This window comes from Dromaius novaehollandiae, chromosome 7 (assembly GCF_036370855.1).
Source record: "Dromaius novaehollandiae isolate bDroNov1 chromosome 7, bDroNov1.hap1, whole genome shotgun sequence".
Taxonomy (NCBI): Eukaryota; Metazoa; Chordata; class Aves; order Casuariiformes; family Dromaiidae; genus Dromaius; species Dromaius novaehollandiae.
Window position 1 is genome coordinate 8231494 of NC_088104.1, and position 17382 is coordinate 8248875.

Consider the following 17382-nt stretch of genomic DNA (forward strand, 5'->3'; position numbering starts at 1 on the left):
CAACAAGCTCTGCTGCAGCAGACTTAGAAGTCATAAGGGTTTGGATACTTGAGGACAGCATCAGCTGCTTGAAAAGGCTACTGCGAGTGCCCAAAGGGAAGCCCCTGTGACTCCAGCAGGAACTTGGAAAGGGCTCTCTTAAAGAAAGTGGGAAAATCACCACCACAAAGCAAAAGTGTCCTTCACTGTATCGGCTCCTTAATTTTTTTATGTCATGACAGAAGCCAAGCATCAGCATAAGCTTCTTTTTCCTCATTCACGTAACTGAGCGCTCTCAACTTGAGCTTCCTCCAGACACCTCAAAGTTTTCAAAGGAGCGCGCAGATGCTTTTCCCCACCGCCTATCCTTTCTTGCTTTAAGGAGGGAGGGTAATAAAAAACAGAGGATACCATTTGCAATCAGCAAAATCAGAGTCTTTTTCAAAGTCACAGTGGAAGTCATAGCCATCTGTTACTGAAACGAAGAACATTTCCAACGACGAAACAACAGAAACTCTTACCCTGGAATAAGGTAGTTGTTCTCCCATCTATAGCGCATTTCTAACACAAATTCTTGCCAAAGATGTGCCACTCCTTTTACTCCTCCGTGGTAGAAGTTTATCATACAAAGACATAAAGCTAGTTTGTACGTCAGACTATCTGAAGGAGCAGATTTAAACTGACTGAAGAGATTCTACATAAGAAATAACAGAAAGCAGGAAATTCAAGAAAAACAACATGTTTAAAGCTTCTATTCCAAAAGCATATGATCTGTGTCCTGTCTGTCAATACAACTGGCTAACATCTTCAGTCTCTAAGTATAAACCACTTTTTTTCTTTAGAAAAAAAGGGGGGAAAAAAAGAAAACCCAACAATGTTCATTCACTTTTTCAACCTGGAATTTCCATAAACAGAAGTTTATCTTTCCAACAGTTCTCTGTTATAAAACATAGAGAGACCACAGCACAGCCTGTATGAACATGCACTCACAGTCTTCCTCTCCCCGCCCCGCACCTTCCTCCCCCTCTCCCCTCTGCTACCACCCCACCCCACCCCATCAGTAAAACTTACATAATCTTCATTCTCTGGGGGAGGATTGTTTCCTGTTAAAATGCTAGTTCTGCTTTCAGATCCATCTGTGAGTTTGTCAGCAGCATCAGGAAATAAAAACTTAAAGAAACAAACAAAAAAAATCAAAACTTATGTCAGTATATTTTTTTCTGCTTTTCCTCTCCTTCTCCGCAAAGCTATTGTTTGTTATAGACCAGCAAGCACTATAACTGTTAACAGAGTTCAGAATTCATTTTAAATCTATTTATATTGTATAGACTTCTAACAATCTAGGCTATATTTCAAGATGCTGATCAATGCAATTCAAATAATGGAAACTACTTGTTCTGCATCAATCAGAAACTTATTTGTAATTCCACTAGGCTGCAGGATCAGATTATGAGGTATGAAAAAGGCATTAGTGAAAGCATAAAATATGCTTTATATGAATATAATGTGCGTGGACAGCTCACTTACCAGAAGAATAGTATTCAGAACTTCATTATTTAAAGGTGATTCATCTACACCTCTGTGTTTGCGAATTTTTTTCTTTGCACTGTGAACCATATTTGTGACAGATAATTTATGGATTGGGACTGGTGCTGGCTCTGTGAGCTTTGACAAAGCATGGGTAATATCAGCAACCTCTATAAAATGAAAAAACAACATCTTTAAAAAAAAAAAGTTTGGCACTCATATTGAGTCTATTTATTCTATATTGATTTTTAGCACCCTGTTAACCTAAAATATACCACAGTGCTGCCATGTTCCACACCTGATAGCCACTGTTCTTAGCAACAAAGATAAAGAGCAGAATCAGGTCACTAAACAGCTGCAAACTAGCCTTGATTTATTTTACTGAATGAAGACTAGATTGGGTTAGCTGAAGCTAATGCCTGCCACCTACTGAAAGTACTGCATACTTCAAAACAATGATAGGCAGCACATCAGCAATAAGCCTCCTGAAAAGCCAGAGTTTAAGTCTTGTTTATACATAAATACCCATGAATACATGCTAGATCGTGAGGATTGTTAAAGTGTACACTAGAGTTTTAGATTAGCATTAATCACTGTACATGACCTTATATGGTCTAAGCTCTACTATGTTTTAGACAGCCCAGGTAAACTCCTCCCTTCAAAAATGTTGTTCTTCTAAAATTCATTAACGTTGTTAAAACTAGGGGAGATGAACTTAAGTGAATAATTACCAGCAGTCTGGAAAACCACATTTTGGTTTTAAGAAAATGAGAGATAATGAGAGCTAAAGAGACTTTTTATGTCGAGCACGAAAGTAACACATACCCTACTTGATCTAACACATTTTAAAGCTAATTAGCTAGTGACTTCTCTGCTCTTGAGCTCCTTCAAAGCTAAGATAAAGTAAAACCACAGAAAATTTACTGATACAGGCCTCATTTGGAAGGGGAAAAAACAGGTGAAGGGAAAAAAAGAGGTAGGAAAGAAGGGAATGGTCACCATAAAAAGGAAAGCTAAAGAAATGGACAGAGACGTCAAAGAGATGTCAGTTAGTATCTATACTGTTGGGATAAAATTTGACCAGTTGGTCAGATAATTTAGGTTTTGGCTTTATTATTTCTGGCAGGAAAATAATAATCCCTTAAAATGGAGACAAGAACAGAACAGACTACTCTTAAAACAAGCTGTTAAAATATGGACAATATAGTACTTCAAAAAGCAGAAAAAGAAGTGCAAAAACATGGGAAATGATACAGACAAAAAAAAACGTTTGCACAAAACCAACTAACTACAACGCATGTCAAATTAAAAATCTCACTTTCCAACAGGTAACAAATACGACAAAATAACTTTCCTGTGGGCCTTTGGGAGCCAAGCTATGCCTAGAAATGGTATGATATGGCACTGACAGTTCCAGAAAATGCCTAGGAGTAGCAGTTACAGAATAATGATCAAGCTGAAGTCAGCAATACGAGACAGTAGAGATGGGGAAGGTAAAATAACTGTGGAACAACTAAAATTAAAGTTAACAAGATTTTAGTTTTACCTTTTCCATCTTCTTCAAATGCAGACTTTCCAAGTATCTCATCAGTTGACTCCTTCCGACGACAAAGTTTGAAGAACTCAGTAAGAAAATCACCTGAGAGAAATCAAGTTTCTAAATAATCATTCAATTAAAAAAAAATAACTGAACAATAAGTTAACCCACAAAGTGATTCTTGAGGGACAGCAAATGCGCCAATTATTTTATCTTTTAATCTAAAAGAACATAGTAATTTGTTCTGAAGCACAACATCCTAAACCACAAAATTAAATCTTAGGAAAGTGCAGAGCTAGACAGCTATCAGCCATCCCTCCAGAGCACAGTTCTTCATGCAGCTTAACCCACTTCTTCCCTCTCAGTGAGCTGAAACCTCACCAGTATGTTGTGGGTTCTTAACTTTGAAGCCCTTTCCCCCACAAGCTAGAAGGCCAAGACTGGGAATAGCACAGTCCTCCAAGCTTACAAACCTTCCTGTCCTGTCACAGATAGGTGGAACTAAGGAAGGTTCAACTAAGGAAATGGATATACGTAGAAAGGACTGAATAAAATTTTAAGATTTTAAGAAATGTCGTTCTTTATAGAACCGCACAGAATAAACGCTTATTCTCTGGAACCCAGTGAAATACGTAGATCACTGAAGTTGATGGTACATGGATGTAGTATAGGCAACAACAAAAGGTTTGCAAATCTTGTGTTCTTGAAAGGCAGACCCAAAATACAGTCCACTCAGACAAAGAAATGAGGGGTGTCAGGACAGAGAGGTCATCAGAATCAATCATTCAACCCTAACTTCACATGTTGGCAGCTTAAGAGCCGTAAAAGAAGATAAGGAATTCTGATATCTTACCCAATAGACACTGAGGATTGTCTGCTTTTCTCACTCTCACAGACCACTGGGGTGCTTGAATAGGATCAAGGTCACTTAAAAAATAAAATACGAAGTTGCATACTGATGGTGACAGGATGAGAGAGATGAGTATCAAATTCTAAATAACAGGAATGTCATAGCTAGTTAAGCTATGAAAGTCGTAACATAGATCACATTATACAGAAGAACGTGACAAACAGTATTCTGAAAGGCAAGCAAGAGTCTCTGTTTCATGTGCATACATAACATGAATAAGAAACACACAAGAAGAACTCAAAAGTTAAAATTTAAGTAAAACTGTCCTCTTAATTTTCATTAATGTTGAAAATTCATTTCGGCATTAAGAAAATAACTACAATTTTTTTCTTTTAATTTTAAGAGATCAGTAAACACTGTTCGTCATCTTTATAAGGCTTAGGAGAAAGTACAGATAACACTCCTCAGGGGAGGGACAGCAATCAGTGAATTTTTTACTTTCCACAGCCCATCTTTTACTATGATCTTTCTCAAGAAACATGCAATACACAAAACTCGTAAGTTTAGCCTGAGAATATGCTCAAAGAGGGTGGGGTGTGCTCGGTGCTGAGATCATGATACACTAGCATTCTCTCACACAGAAATGCATTTCAGAAGAAGCTGTTTTCGCAAATTAGACATTATCAGCTGACCTCAGCACTCCTCAAAATGGGTTCTCTCACACACAAAGCCTTTACATTCCACATGTCACTTAAATAGGGCAGTGAACAAATGAAGAAAGTAGATTTCTAGATGCTTACAATTCAGATAAAATACTTACGAATAAACATCGTTGTCGACAATTATACCTTCCGTTAGGTGAGGCCAGGTGGTAGCTAAATGCAGCTCACTGAAACAAACAAGATTTAAACCTCTGAGTGCCACTAGAAAGTGCTCTCACCATCGCAGTCAAGATTTTGAAAGGCATACATGACAGTTCATACTTAATTCCCACTATGTATTTTGCAGCTAAGTCCAATGAACCACAGAATCAAACTCTAAGGTGTCAAAACACATTGTTAACTAGACAATCTTGATTTCAAACTCAAACACTTTTGACAGATTATGAAGTAAGGTGTCTTTCTTCAGGGTGGGGGTTTTGGGGGGGTTTTTTGCTTGTTTGTTTTTGCAGGCGAGGGGAGTTTGGAGAAAGTGGATGACCAAAAGGTATTTCTCCAATAAGAATTTGAAGAAACATGCATGTTTTCAATGAGTTTCTTTTTGTTACAGACATTCTATTGGTTATTCTATAGCATGGCATCCAGTATCGCACTAAACTTTACTGGTATCCAGCATACAGGACCATTTTGTAACTCCTCTCCACAAAAGGAAAGATTGCACACCGTATTTTAGGTATCCAAGTACATAGGAAAGAACAACAAACTTTCATAAATTGCCTACAGCATTAAAAACGGTCTAATGCATTAAGCAATTCCTGCATTCTCCAAGTGGAGATGGGGTTTTCGGAAGAGAACATGAGAGATTATAATAATTCAGTTTACAGATCCTCTCAATTTAAGTCTTCTACAAAAGTCATAGTAAAAAGAAGAGAGCAAGTCCAATCCTTGAATAAAGGTATATCATTTTTAAAGTTTATCTCCAGTTAACGCGTATTTCAGCATAATAGTTTCAGAGGAACAGAACAAAAAGCTTATGGTGAAACATTTTATAAGCTACAATTCTGAACATCAAAAGAAATTTTGTGAATGGTAGTATTATTTGCTATTAGAGAATACTGCTTTTTGCTGATACTTTTTATGTCCTTGAATTATGAAACCTTCTGCTAACAACATATTAAGTGACAGGCAGACAAAGCTAAGATTTAAATAACCTTAAGTAATAACCTATTACTTAAATACCTTTAAGTTCTCCATCAGGCAAGTTATAAAATTCAGTTTTCTGAACTCTTATCTTACCTAATTGGATCCTCACAGGCACCAAACGGTAGCTTCCCAAACTCAAGGCCTCCAACTTCGCCTCCAACTAGAGCATCTATGTCTGAAGAAAGGTTAACACCTTTTCCATATAGAATTTAAGGGATACATTATAAAGCATATCATCTTAACGTCACAATAACAAGATTGTAGCGCATAAACTGATCAGAGAACAGCTGAACCGCTAAGGTGACAGAGCTGTGAAAAGGCAATCCTAGCACTCAGCCAAAGTAATTGTTCCAGCAGAAACAGGAAAGTAACCAGACGACTGGACACTCAAAAACGCAGATACAGTTCTGCATCAACCGTGTTGAGAGAAGTTTATTCTCTTTATATCCTAGTAAAATCTATTCCAGTTTGAGTTAGTTTACCATTAAAGAATTTCTTCAGTCTAATGAAAACATGAACAGACAGGACACACTTCTTGTGCAACATATAATAAAACAGTAGACAGCAGGAACAGATGATGGCTATGAAGGTAGCCTAAAAGAGTGTGTTGACACAAGAACAGGTAGGTACAAATTGGCAATAAAAAGATTTAGGCAGGAAATCAGTTCCAAGCAGAGAAGAGAGACTCCAGAAGAGCAACTCTGCAGGTGCAAAAAAACCCAACTACTTTTAAAAGGCAGATTGATTTTTTTTTTTTTTTTTTTTTAAAGAATTGCATGATGTGTCATCTGCAATAGCAAAAGACTTGACCCAATGACCTGGGAGAGTCCTTGTAATCCTAAGCATCTAAAGACTTCTCCCAGCATCCTCATCTACTCCCCACTGTATATCCTTGAAAGATACAAACCATTAATATACAGTCTTTATTAAATGGAAGTTTAAATGGGTATAACGTATTATAACACCATTATAATAATGCCATTATACCATCTCATCCTCAATTTTAAGTGCAACTGGCAAACTGTTTACATACAAAGTAATTGATACAGTTTATACCAATACTTCATCTCTTCCAGTACCTCAGATCTCCAACTTTCTTCTTCAGACAAGACATAAAAGACTTCCATTCTCTGTTCATATTTGAGAAGAGCTAATTGAATGTTTGAGGGTAAAATCCCAGGCTAACTATTCACATAAAACTACAACTGAGTGTAGCAACAGCTGTAGAAGTGTTGTCCATCTCCAGTTCCTGCCGTACACTAAGCTCCTCTAACCAGAATCTTCAAATAAATAAATAAATAATCTCTACCCAAATTGCTCAAATCAAGAGGCATAATCATAGTGGTACAACTCATTCATTTTAAATCAAGGTTCCTGACTTAATGAAGAACTATAGCAAGACAGAGAGAAATACAGAAAGTATTTTACACCCTTCTTTTACTGCAAACTGTTTATCTGCAGGAAAAGAAATACGAACCTGTAGAACTAGCCTCCCAAATTCTTTCAGTAAACCTCATCTACCTACAAAGAGAAATGACCACTTACAAAAGCACTGATTTTCTCTGCTCCTGAAGAGCAGGATGTACTAAACATTTTAATTTATTAAGCATTTTCAGCATTCCTCATGTGTAAAACACACAGGATCAAGTTTAATAAAAACTTCTCAGAACACATCATTTTGAGTAGTCTAAGAGATTTTATTTATTTATTTATTTATTTAACAAATGAGAGACAAATAATTAGGTACTCAGACCAAGGTCATACCAAAGCCTGCCCTTCTAAGTGTACCCTAAATACCTTTATCTTGTTAGGTAAACCTACTACCAAGCCAAGAATAGAACTTGGGCATTTCAGTTGCTCCATCTTGTGCCTGAAGTACCAAATCACTAAGAAAAGTATATGTGAAGATGGAACTAACATTTATCATTTTCCTATAGATATGTTTAACTTTGAAACACAAGTTTATAATTGATTCCCTCATGCTACCTATGTATAAATAGGTCTGTTAAATCCTTAACATGCAAAGATGAAAGGATGTTACCACCAAACAAGCAGGTAAGAGTTCGTTGTAAGATTACCAAACGAGCAAATTAACTCAGTTCTCTATAAATAGCATCTCTGTTGTGTGAACTTACAAAGTTTGCTGTATGTACTTTGAATTTATGACTTTAACTTCTCTTTCCCCTAGGCTACCATAAAAGGCTACTATAATAAAAAGCTTGAACAACAATTTTTCCTTCACGAAAAAAATCAATTATTTGGCTTACTTAGGACTGTGTAAACTAAAAAAATCCAAAATTTCACCTCAAGTGAGGGCCACATAATTCTTTCATTTCCCCAGTGCTAATACAGGTAAATAGTGAAGTATTAAAAATCAGTTATTTCACTGAAATAATTGACTGATACTTCTGCAAAGCACTATCACCTATCAAAACCTGAATCTGACGTGGTTTCCCTATGGAAGTTAGGGCAGAATTCCTTACGGACAGCCACCCATCTCTCTCCAAACAGATATTACAGCTTTAGAGGCATCACTATCTGTATATGATCTCTGAACACTAATAACAAAGCATATTTCTAGACACAGTCCTAACCAAAACATCTATCCCCAGCATAAGTCACAGACGTGATTAAAGAACAGCTTTCAGTAGCTAGCTTATCACAGGGAGCAGAAGGGCATTCAATTGTAACTGAGGCCTTCTGTAGTAACGCAGACTTAACACTAACTCCTCTGGCAAGATACATAAACATTTCCTTTAGCATTCACTGTTGACCTCAAGCTAAGTTATTCTGAGAACACAAATCTCCTACCTGGTGGCTGCTGGGGCCAGAAATACTGTTGCCAGTCTTGAAGCACATACGTAAGCCGAATAGCCATGCTAACAGGAGGCAGTGGTGTTAACGGACACCCCTTGATAAGAAAAATTTCAATTAAAAGCGTACATCCGGCAGAACAATCTTAGGGCTTGAACAGATCTTAGTTATAATTGCTTGTTTTAGAACTGGTTTTCTCAAAACTGCCACACGCTAAGAATTACTTAGAAAGCCCTGTTAGCTCAGCAAGACACTTGCATGTAAAATTAACCCTTCTACTAAAGTCCATGACATATTTACATGTTCCATTTCACTGGTAACTTACAGGCAACTCGGATCCAAAATGTGTTAGGTTTTCATTAAGGATTTTTTTTATTATTATTTTCAGCTTTTTGATGAGATTGCTGATTATCAATACTAGTTGCAGTCAACCATACCACTCTGTAAAAAGTTCACTCGGACCCTTCAGATTTCAATTATGTTGTTCTTCACTCTTATTTTATCTACATTTAGATAAATTAAATTATTTAATAATTAATTATATTTATATAATTTATCTCTGTTTATCTAAGGCAAGAGCTATAAAGTATCAGAATAAAAATCCACCCTGTCCTTCCCCTCTCCTGTTAAGCAAACAAGTTTGTTTCTGGGAGATAGGAAGACAGGGTTGTTACAAGCAGGCTAAGACATTCTTCCTTCTTCATTTTCCATCAGCATGTGAAAGAACATGATCACACTAAGCAATAAAACCTATGTTGATTTCTGCTATTTATTGTCAGATAAGAAACGCCAGCTAAGAAATTTCCAGTATCTGGAAAAAGTCTTTGTTGATGTCAGCAGTGTGAGTCTCATCCTTAAAAAAAAAGTCTCTAGGTTTGAGAAGTTCATCCGAGAGCAAAAAAGTAATAAAATAATTATTCTTAATATTAGTTACATACATACAAATGCACTTACAATCTTGGATTTGAAGATATCCAGTAAACCTGATAAATGAGTATACTGATTCGGCACTTTGCGAAGATGAACCATTTCAAAGTCAGTTCGAACTCCTGGACCTTGACATTCTCCAACATACATTCGTCGCCATTTATGATGTATTTGCACAAACAGTGGTACCTGACTATAAAACATTAATATTTCAGATTAAAGTGTTATGCTGTCTTGCAGTCTTTAGAACTACTTAAATATTCTAATGTAGTTTCGTATCTGTTAACATATGCACAAAGATATTGTCATAAAGCAGAATTTTTTGTTCAGTGGAACACTGTTTAAAATACTTGATAGCAATTACAAGAGATACTGTTAAATATCCACCATTAAATGAAATATATAACAAATTGTCATGTCATAAATAAAGCCTTATCAATAACTTCAATTATTTTTCAGTCAAAACATTTCTTTGGGAAATTTAGAAACTTGCAGTTATCACACGCACAGAAGTAGTCATCCGTTTTTTAAAAGTCATATTCTGCATACTAGTTATTCCAACAGGTTATAATAGCTTTTAAAAGCCTTTGAGACTTTTAAGTAACAGCGAGTATAAACAACATAGTGAATCAATCTTTTTAAAGTCTCCATGGGAAGATTTTTAAGAAAAAGTCTTTCTATAACAAAATTATGGTGCATACAGAGCAAATATAGGTTACACTTCACTAACAACTCAATACTTTTCTCATAATAATTTGTATTAGCGTTAGAATGTCGTATCTGGACATATAAAAAAGGCTTATGCTTTCACTTACCAACCAGTGTTCCCCAATGCAATGGAAACAGAACTCAGCAGAAGGTTACATTTGGATTCACTAAGAACTGCTTCATTATTTGCAGCTGGAGCAATAACCACAAATTCACGTAAGCCATACCTTAAGAGGAAAAGAGAGACATACGACTCTTTTCTAGAAAATCAGTTGAAACACAGACTCTTTAGAAGTAGTATAACACAAGTAACCAAACTGTCAACAGACTGTGGAATCAGTTATTTTGACATCAGTACCTCTTTCAGAGAGATCGGGAACTGACTGGGCATGGAGTACTGCAGATTCTTAAATCACAAACTAGGGAAACTTAACAGCATTCAAACACATTATTCAAAGTCATGGGAGGACTTCTAGGTCTATCAATCCTGCGTTTCTTACCACAGATAAATAACATTTGTAAATATTTATACATATTCTCTCTTGAACAATGTGATAATCTGCTAAAGATGTTCATTATTAGGAAGTTTGGTTGTTGCTGTTTCTTTTATTAAGGTGTTGCAGCTTTCATTTTTGAAAACCCACCCAAATATCACATATATAGAAATCCATTTAGTCCATGAAATACAGAGAAAAAATATTCTGCAAGAGGAATGGAAAGATAAGCCCACTATGGTGGGGCGGGGGGGTTGCCCTCATTTCTTGAAATGGTAAGATGCCGAACAAGAGCATTCACATCAAACAAGCCTTTAAGTGAGAATGCTAGGGCACTGTCTAGCAAAGAGATATAATAAAAAGCAAATATGAATTTTAATGATTAAAGACACCTTTGGATAAGTTCAGATCATAAGTGACAAGTTTCAGAAAATTGCTTTAATAACAATGGCAGAACAGAAGCTGAAAATACTGTTAACACACGCACGAATGAACTCAGACCTATTCCAGTAAGCGACATAAGACTATTAAAGAATACTGTACTCTAAAGAAGAGTTCGAAGAGTCTAGAAGAAATAGCATCAAGAGGTTAAGACAACAATTTATGCATCCTAAAGCAGCTGGCCCAATCTATTTAATTTTTCAGACAGTAGGTTTCTAATAGTGGAGACCTAGCAAGTCAAAGTACCTTGACTCTGACTGACTGGAAGACCCCTGAACAACCTGTGAAATAAATAACTAACTCTTTTAAAAAATACAAGAAACTTATTATAACAAGTAGAACAGAAATAGTGCTATTATATCACAGAAACCTGTAAAATCTGGGGGTCTAAGACTGAGAATACATGCAAACAAAATACCTTTATTTCATTGATATTTTCTTCAAAAATATTCCTAATAGGAATAAGATAAGCTTCGCTGTGAAAAGTTTTGGGAAAAACTCTTTTGAACAGATTCTGTTTTACTACAGCCACTGAACTAAGCAGATAATCCTGCTAAAAGGTCAGTTAATGTATTGCTTCTAACCTGCATCCCAAGTAGGGCACATCAGTTCAGTCTCCGCACCATGCCAATATGCTCATACAGCTTCCAAACAAAAGGTCATTCCTATATTGACTGTCTGCATTTAACCATGTACACATGCCATAGTAGTTTTTCAGAATGACTATCACAAGCATATCACATGTTTTAAGAAAGCACTTTTCAAAGACTTTTTTCTGTAATATATATATTTTTAAAAGTACCCTTACTAGGGAAAAAAATTAGAATTCCCTTTAGTGTAAGCAGAAAACTTATGCCTGATGCTACTTGAAAACTTTAAATATCAACATTTTTCAGCTTCATTTTTAATTCTGTCATTAGCTAATCTACACTTTAACCCAATGTCTCCAATACAAAGAATCATTTTATTTAAGGTTTAACTCTTCATGTAAAAAATACAGAAGTGATTGTAGCAGCATGAAAGATTTTTAAATTGCTATGCTTTCTCATATTAAGGAAGACAACAGGTATACATACCATCTTACCAGACAATGAGCTCTAGGAGGAAAGTCATTGTTCATACACAGCAAGTCCTGCATAGGCAGAGGAAGGGCATCTGTGAAAAAATCAGTACATAAGAGCATCAGGGTCCATTCAACAGATTTGCAGAAGCTTGTCATAAATGAAAGAAAAAAAATGTTTTAACTAGCTTTACCTTCTTTTAGAAGATTTCAAATAAGTTTTGTATACATATTTCATTATATATTTTAATATATAGGTTATACTGAAATAATTTTGAAGTATTCTTTGGTTAACTGAATTCTCCTCTCAGTTTACTTTCCTAGCATTAAAAGAAGCAGAGCAAAAATATATGTCCACTACAACGAGAAAGTAACTTTCAGCTGCTACCACTTCCAGTTTTCCCTCCACTTATCCTCTTCAGTCCTCAAGGATATACTGTAACCTTTCATGCTCAGAACACCATTCTGGAAGCTATCAAACACAGCCACCAAGTCTCCAGAAAAAAAAAATAATAATAATTTGCAATATATTCCAGTAAAAACAGAAGAATGAAAATTCCATTTCTTATCCCAATAAGTGATCCAGCTACACCAGAAAGTGAGAGCGTAAAGTACAAGCTTTCATAAGCTCCATAAGTCTATTAGCTTAGCATACCTGAGAAAGTGTTGCCACAGAAAAGCAGCCAAAAGGTAAAACACAAGAACACAACTGCATCTTGGAATGCATACCTATCCCTCCCAAATACTTCTCTAGGTCCAAGGGGACACGTGCATATCCAGAGGGGAAGGTAACCAGGAAGCCTAAACATGTTGCAAATCACTACTCGGAGGTGTTCAAGGATAGACAGTTTTAGAAGCCAAAACATGATATACAAGGAGACAGAACAACAGGATCTTGCATTTTTGAAGAAACACTATTTTGGGACCATGAGTCTAAACATAAAACATTAATCATCACAGAATATAAGCATTAACAACAATAATAAAAACTGAACATTAAATTAAAAGGCAGTATATCCATCAAAAGATGCCACTTAATTTGTCAGCAGCCATCATATACTACAGATGGTACATTCATGCAGATGAAAGACTACAATCACTTCTGAAAATTTCCACATTTGGCTTAGAAATTCGTAAGTACAGATAAGCATCCAGCTCACAGTTATATCTTTGACAGTCCTACACAAGCTTCAGAATACTGGGCAAACTAAAGCTACTCTCATATGCTTTCTGGTTTCTCAGAACAGCAAGCAGAAGACACAGAATAAAAAACACAGTGGAGTTCTCATGGGTGCAGGAAGGTAAAAATTGAATTGTTGGGGGGAGGCGGGGGAAGCAGATATGCTAAGCATTTCAGAAAAAAGAAAAGCATCCAGCCTTAACAAAAAACTGTGAATGGACACTGATTAGATAGTCAAAGCAACAGAGGACACTACTGCTAGAGTAATTTGTAGATAATACAGTAATATTCCTAGGAATAAAATCCTATGTTATCTATCATTACTTGTCAGGAAGTATTATGATGTAAGCATATCCTGACTGCATGCCTAAAACTGAAAAAGTACCTTAAACAGCAACAGTTCAACTTTTTCTAAACTTCTATCTATGCACCAAGCATGGTATTACAGTAATGCAGTAACTTCACAGTTTACTTATACTAGCGATTTGTTGAATGTGAATCATACTAAAGGCAAAAGCGTCAGATCACACCCATCAGACCCCCACATCCCTGGTTTAAGTCACCAGCATACTCCTTTTCTTGAAAAGGGAAGTCAAAACACTAGTTTTACAACAATCAAGTTCAGCGAACAGATTGCAAATTAACAACAACAGATATGTAAATACTGTACTTTATCATAAGCTTGCTTATGCTGTTAATAAATATTGAACTATGCACCAATTTGCTGGGAGGAGGCTGCTTGCATAAAAACTATGGATATTTGATAATTACTTTGGGTAACTCAAGAGACTCCCTCTGCCCCCCACTGCCTTTTTAGAACCACGATTAAAAAGTACAGAAAGAAAGAAAAATTATCTATGGGAGCAGGGTTAAAGACATGATTCATCTTTGTAAGTTTCCCTTCAAAACTGACCTGTTTGATTTTGCCAATACGCAACCATGAATGCAACAGCAAGTGCTCATAGACTACCTGTGCTATCCAAAGACTTGAGATACCTGTTAATTTTATATGACAGCAACTACAAAAGCTTCCCAGAACTCTGCAAATCTGTTGTTTTCTACTTTTCCAAAATGAGATTGATGAAAAGATCTCTAAGAACCTACTGCAATGCAAAAAAAAAATATATTTTTATGTATTATTTGAGTAGAAACAATTTAAAATACTAAATGGAAGATAGAGATTCCTAGTATTTCAAACACAGCAAAACATGCAACTCCCAGTTTAAGACAGCATTCTAAAAACCTCTGAAAGTTTCTAGAACAAAATTAACTGTGAATTCAACACACCAAATTATTCTTTGCAATATCATTATAAAGCTTATTACACATTTCAGACATAAGAGAACTACCAGCTACCTTCCACCAATTCTTCTTTCCCATCTTTGTCACTGGGTTCTTGTGCAAGATAATGATGGGTAACTGAGAATTTGAAGTCTGCAAATGAAATTTCATCTGATTTCTCTTCCCATGCTCCTGTGGTATAGACACCCTGTATAAATATGTAGGAAAAAAAAGTCTGATTTGATGACTGACATTTAGGTTAATTTTCATGAGCCTTACAAAATACGCTGCCCACATGATCCATAACATTTATCTGTATTTCTCTACTTCTGAAGTTTTATTCATAAGTATAGTTTAATTTAAAAAGACAGCTCTCAAAACACTTCATAAAGTTATCTAAATGCTGAAATTCAATATTTCCAATAAGCATGGTTGTTTCAAGGACCTAATATATTCCCTAGAAGTCTTCAGAACTATATGGCAATCAAGAGAGATCAAAAAGGGAGGGCTGGCCTGGAAAACAAAGTCACACAGGAATACACTGACAGCTAAGGTTGAAAACTATCTCACTAGATAACTTTAGTTTAATCCTGAATACATTGTTATCCTGACTAAAATTAAGGATCACTCCCTCTGGAAACACAGCAGCCATTCAATTCAGAGCAGCTGAATTTATTTGCACTAGTAGACAAAGAGCTCAGTAATTTCCCATGTGGTGTACATGACTCAAGAAACACTACAAAGACTCTAATTAGACTTTGAAAAATTAGACTTTGAAGATCCCTCTGATCTATGAAATGAACTAAGTCAGAAGTAATACTATGCAAACCTCAACCATAAGCATGTGAGGCATGACAAAAGCAAGGGGACGCGAGAAAAGAAATTCTTTGAGAATTTAAAACAGCTTCAACCATGTTTCCAGATTCAACTCTGGGAATGAAAAAACACTAGACCCTAAAGGAAGATTCAGCTTTACCAGGAAAATGGCCAGGCTGGCAGACAATCCTCCAATAATTAACTTACAGCAATTTTTGGTCACACATTCATTTTTACAGTGAGATTCCCCAAAGCAAATCATTTTCCACCACACCTAAGAAAAGGGCAGTCCAAAGCATAAGTGTATATATATGTGTATTACAAGTTACTAATTCCAATTCAAAAAGAAAATTCAGAAGCAGTAACTGACCTTTTCTAGAGGTTTGCCTGAAGAAATCCCAATAAGTTTCCAGTCATTCAATACTTCCTCTATTCTTGAAATAAATCTAGTTGGGAGGGGAGAAGGTTGAACATTAAGTTTCATAAACGCTAAGCCTACATCACCATTCATCTCCCTAAAAGCATGCAGTATGTTGTCCTACTACAGAATTCCCAAAAAACAGATATTACATGATTTATTTAATTTTTAAATTCCTATACAAAAGAAGCAATTTGTAGCGAGTAAGACCTGCATTTTCTGTTCCTATTCTCTCTTGTGCTGTAATTCAGGAGGGCTTAATACATACCTTACAGTGAACTCTAACCAACAGCAAGCAGTTTGCACATAAATGTTTCAGCTCTGTAGCCTGACAGTTTCCGTTCAGTGAAGACACTTAAGCAATATTCAGTAATGCAAATAAAAGGCTCCGTGTCGTATCCATAGGTGGCAGAACACAATCTATCCAACAACAGAGTATTTAGGGACAACTCTGGCCCAACTGACAGAAATTTTATGTTTTTTTATAAGGCAAGATTAACCCTAGTAGAAGCCTGCTTACTGCTGAACACAGTAAACTTGATTTTATCTGTAACGCTGTATTTCTATATGAAAAGCAAAGGCCTGCGTGAAGCACAACCTGAAGCAGAAAGTTACTCAAATACTTAAAGTAGTAACCAAAACGAAGTTGGACTTCTGTGTATTTCAGGTGCCAGCACTTTTTAACTACTGCTATGAGTAAGCTTTGAGTAACACAGAATCTCCATCTGTTGGTTTTTTTTTTCCTGTAACATATTAGTTTTAGCAAAGCAGACACCTGCTCCATTCTGCACAGACAAAGCAACACAAACACAAAACTATAATCCAAATTCCATGCACAAAACGTGGCGCTTGGAACCTTCATCTCCTTCTGTCACAGGCGTCACCACAAGAAAATGTATTAAAAATAATAATAATAATACATGAAGAATGCAAGCACATTCATGGATACTCCTGTATCTGTCCAGCTAACTTTTAAAGGCCTTCAGACGTGAGATGACTATTTTAGTGACGTTAGGAAGGCGAGAAAAATAAAAAAACACACGCACAAAACAAGCACATCAGCCTCCCGGGGTCTACCCTAATCCTCCGCTCGCGGATGTCAGAGGCGGCCGCGGAGCTGCTCCGCCGCTGCCCTCACGGGCGGCCTGACGGCACCCTCGGAGCCGCCGGCCGGGGCGGCCGTTGGGGCGCGAGCGGCCGTTGGGGGACGCGCAGCGCCGCCGCCACAACCCCCCCCTCCCCGTGCCGGGCCGCCGGTGCCCGGGGTTGGCGGCGGCACCTACCTCTCCCACTCGGAGGCGGTGGTGAAGTCCGTGATCTCGAACACCTCCGACTCGGGCTGCGGGGAGAGAGCGGCAGAGGCCGTGAGCGAGGGAGGCCGGGCGCGGGGCTCCGCGCGGGAGGGGAAGGGGTGGCAGAGAGGAGAAGCGCGGAAACCCACCTCACTGTCCGCCGCCATCTTGCGCCGCCGCGCGCAGGGGAGGGCGG

General features: G+C 37.0%; 1 protein-coding gene across 2 annotated transcripts in view; it reads right to left on the bottom strand.

Moving 5' to 3' along the window:
• The window catches only part of RAB3GAP1 (RAB3 GTPase activating protein catalytic subunit 1), a 29152-nt gene extending 11772 nt beyond the window's left edge, over positions 1-17380 (bottom strand). For both annotated transcript variants that reach the window (XM_026108740.2, XM_026108738.2), the window contains exons 1-15: positions 17336-17380; positions 17178-17233; positions 15847-15922; positions 14736-14868; positions 12216-12294; positions 10312-10431; positions 9524-9689; positions 8567-8666; positions 5849-5930; positions 4714-4782; positions 3897-3970; positions 3053-3145; positions 1507-1676; positions 1051-1149; positions 501-673 (exon numbers count right to left, since the gene is read on the bottom strand). In XM_026108740.2, the coding sequence (XP_025964525.2) occupies positions 501-673; positions 1051-1149; positions 1507-1676; positions 3053-3145; positions 3897-3970; positions 4714-4782; positions 5849-5930; positions 8567-8666; positions 9524-9689; positions 10312-10431; positions 12216-12294; positions 14736-14868; positions 15847-15922; positions 17178-17233; positions 17336-17353 (1508 nt within the window). In that variant the 5' untranslated portion in view covers positions 17354-17380. The remainder of the gene's footprint in view (positions 1-500; positions 674-1050; positions 1150-1506; positions 1677-3052; positions 3146-3896; positions 3971-4713; positions 4783-5848; positions 5931-8566; positions 8667-9523; positions 9690-10311; positions 10432-12215; positions 12295-14735; positions 14869-15846; positions 15923-17177; positions 17234-17335) is intronic.
• Positions 17381-17382: the final 2 nt, after the last annotated feature.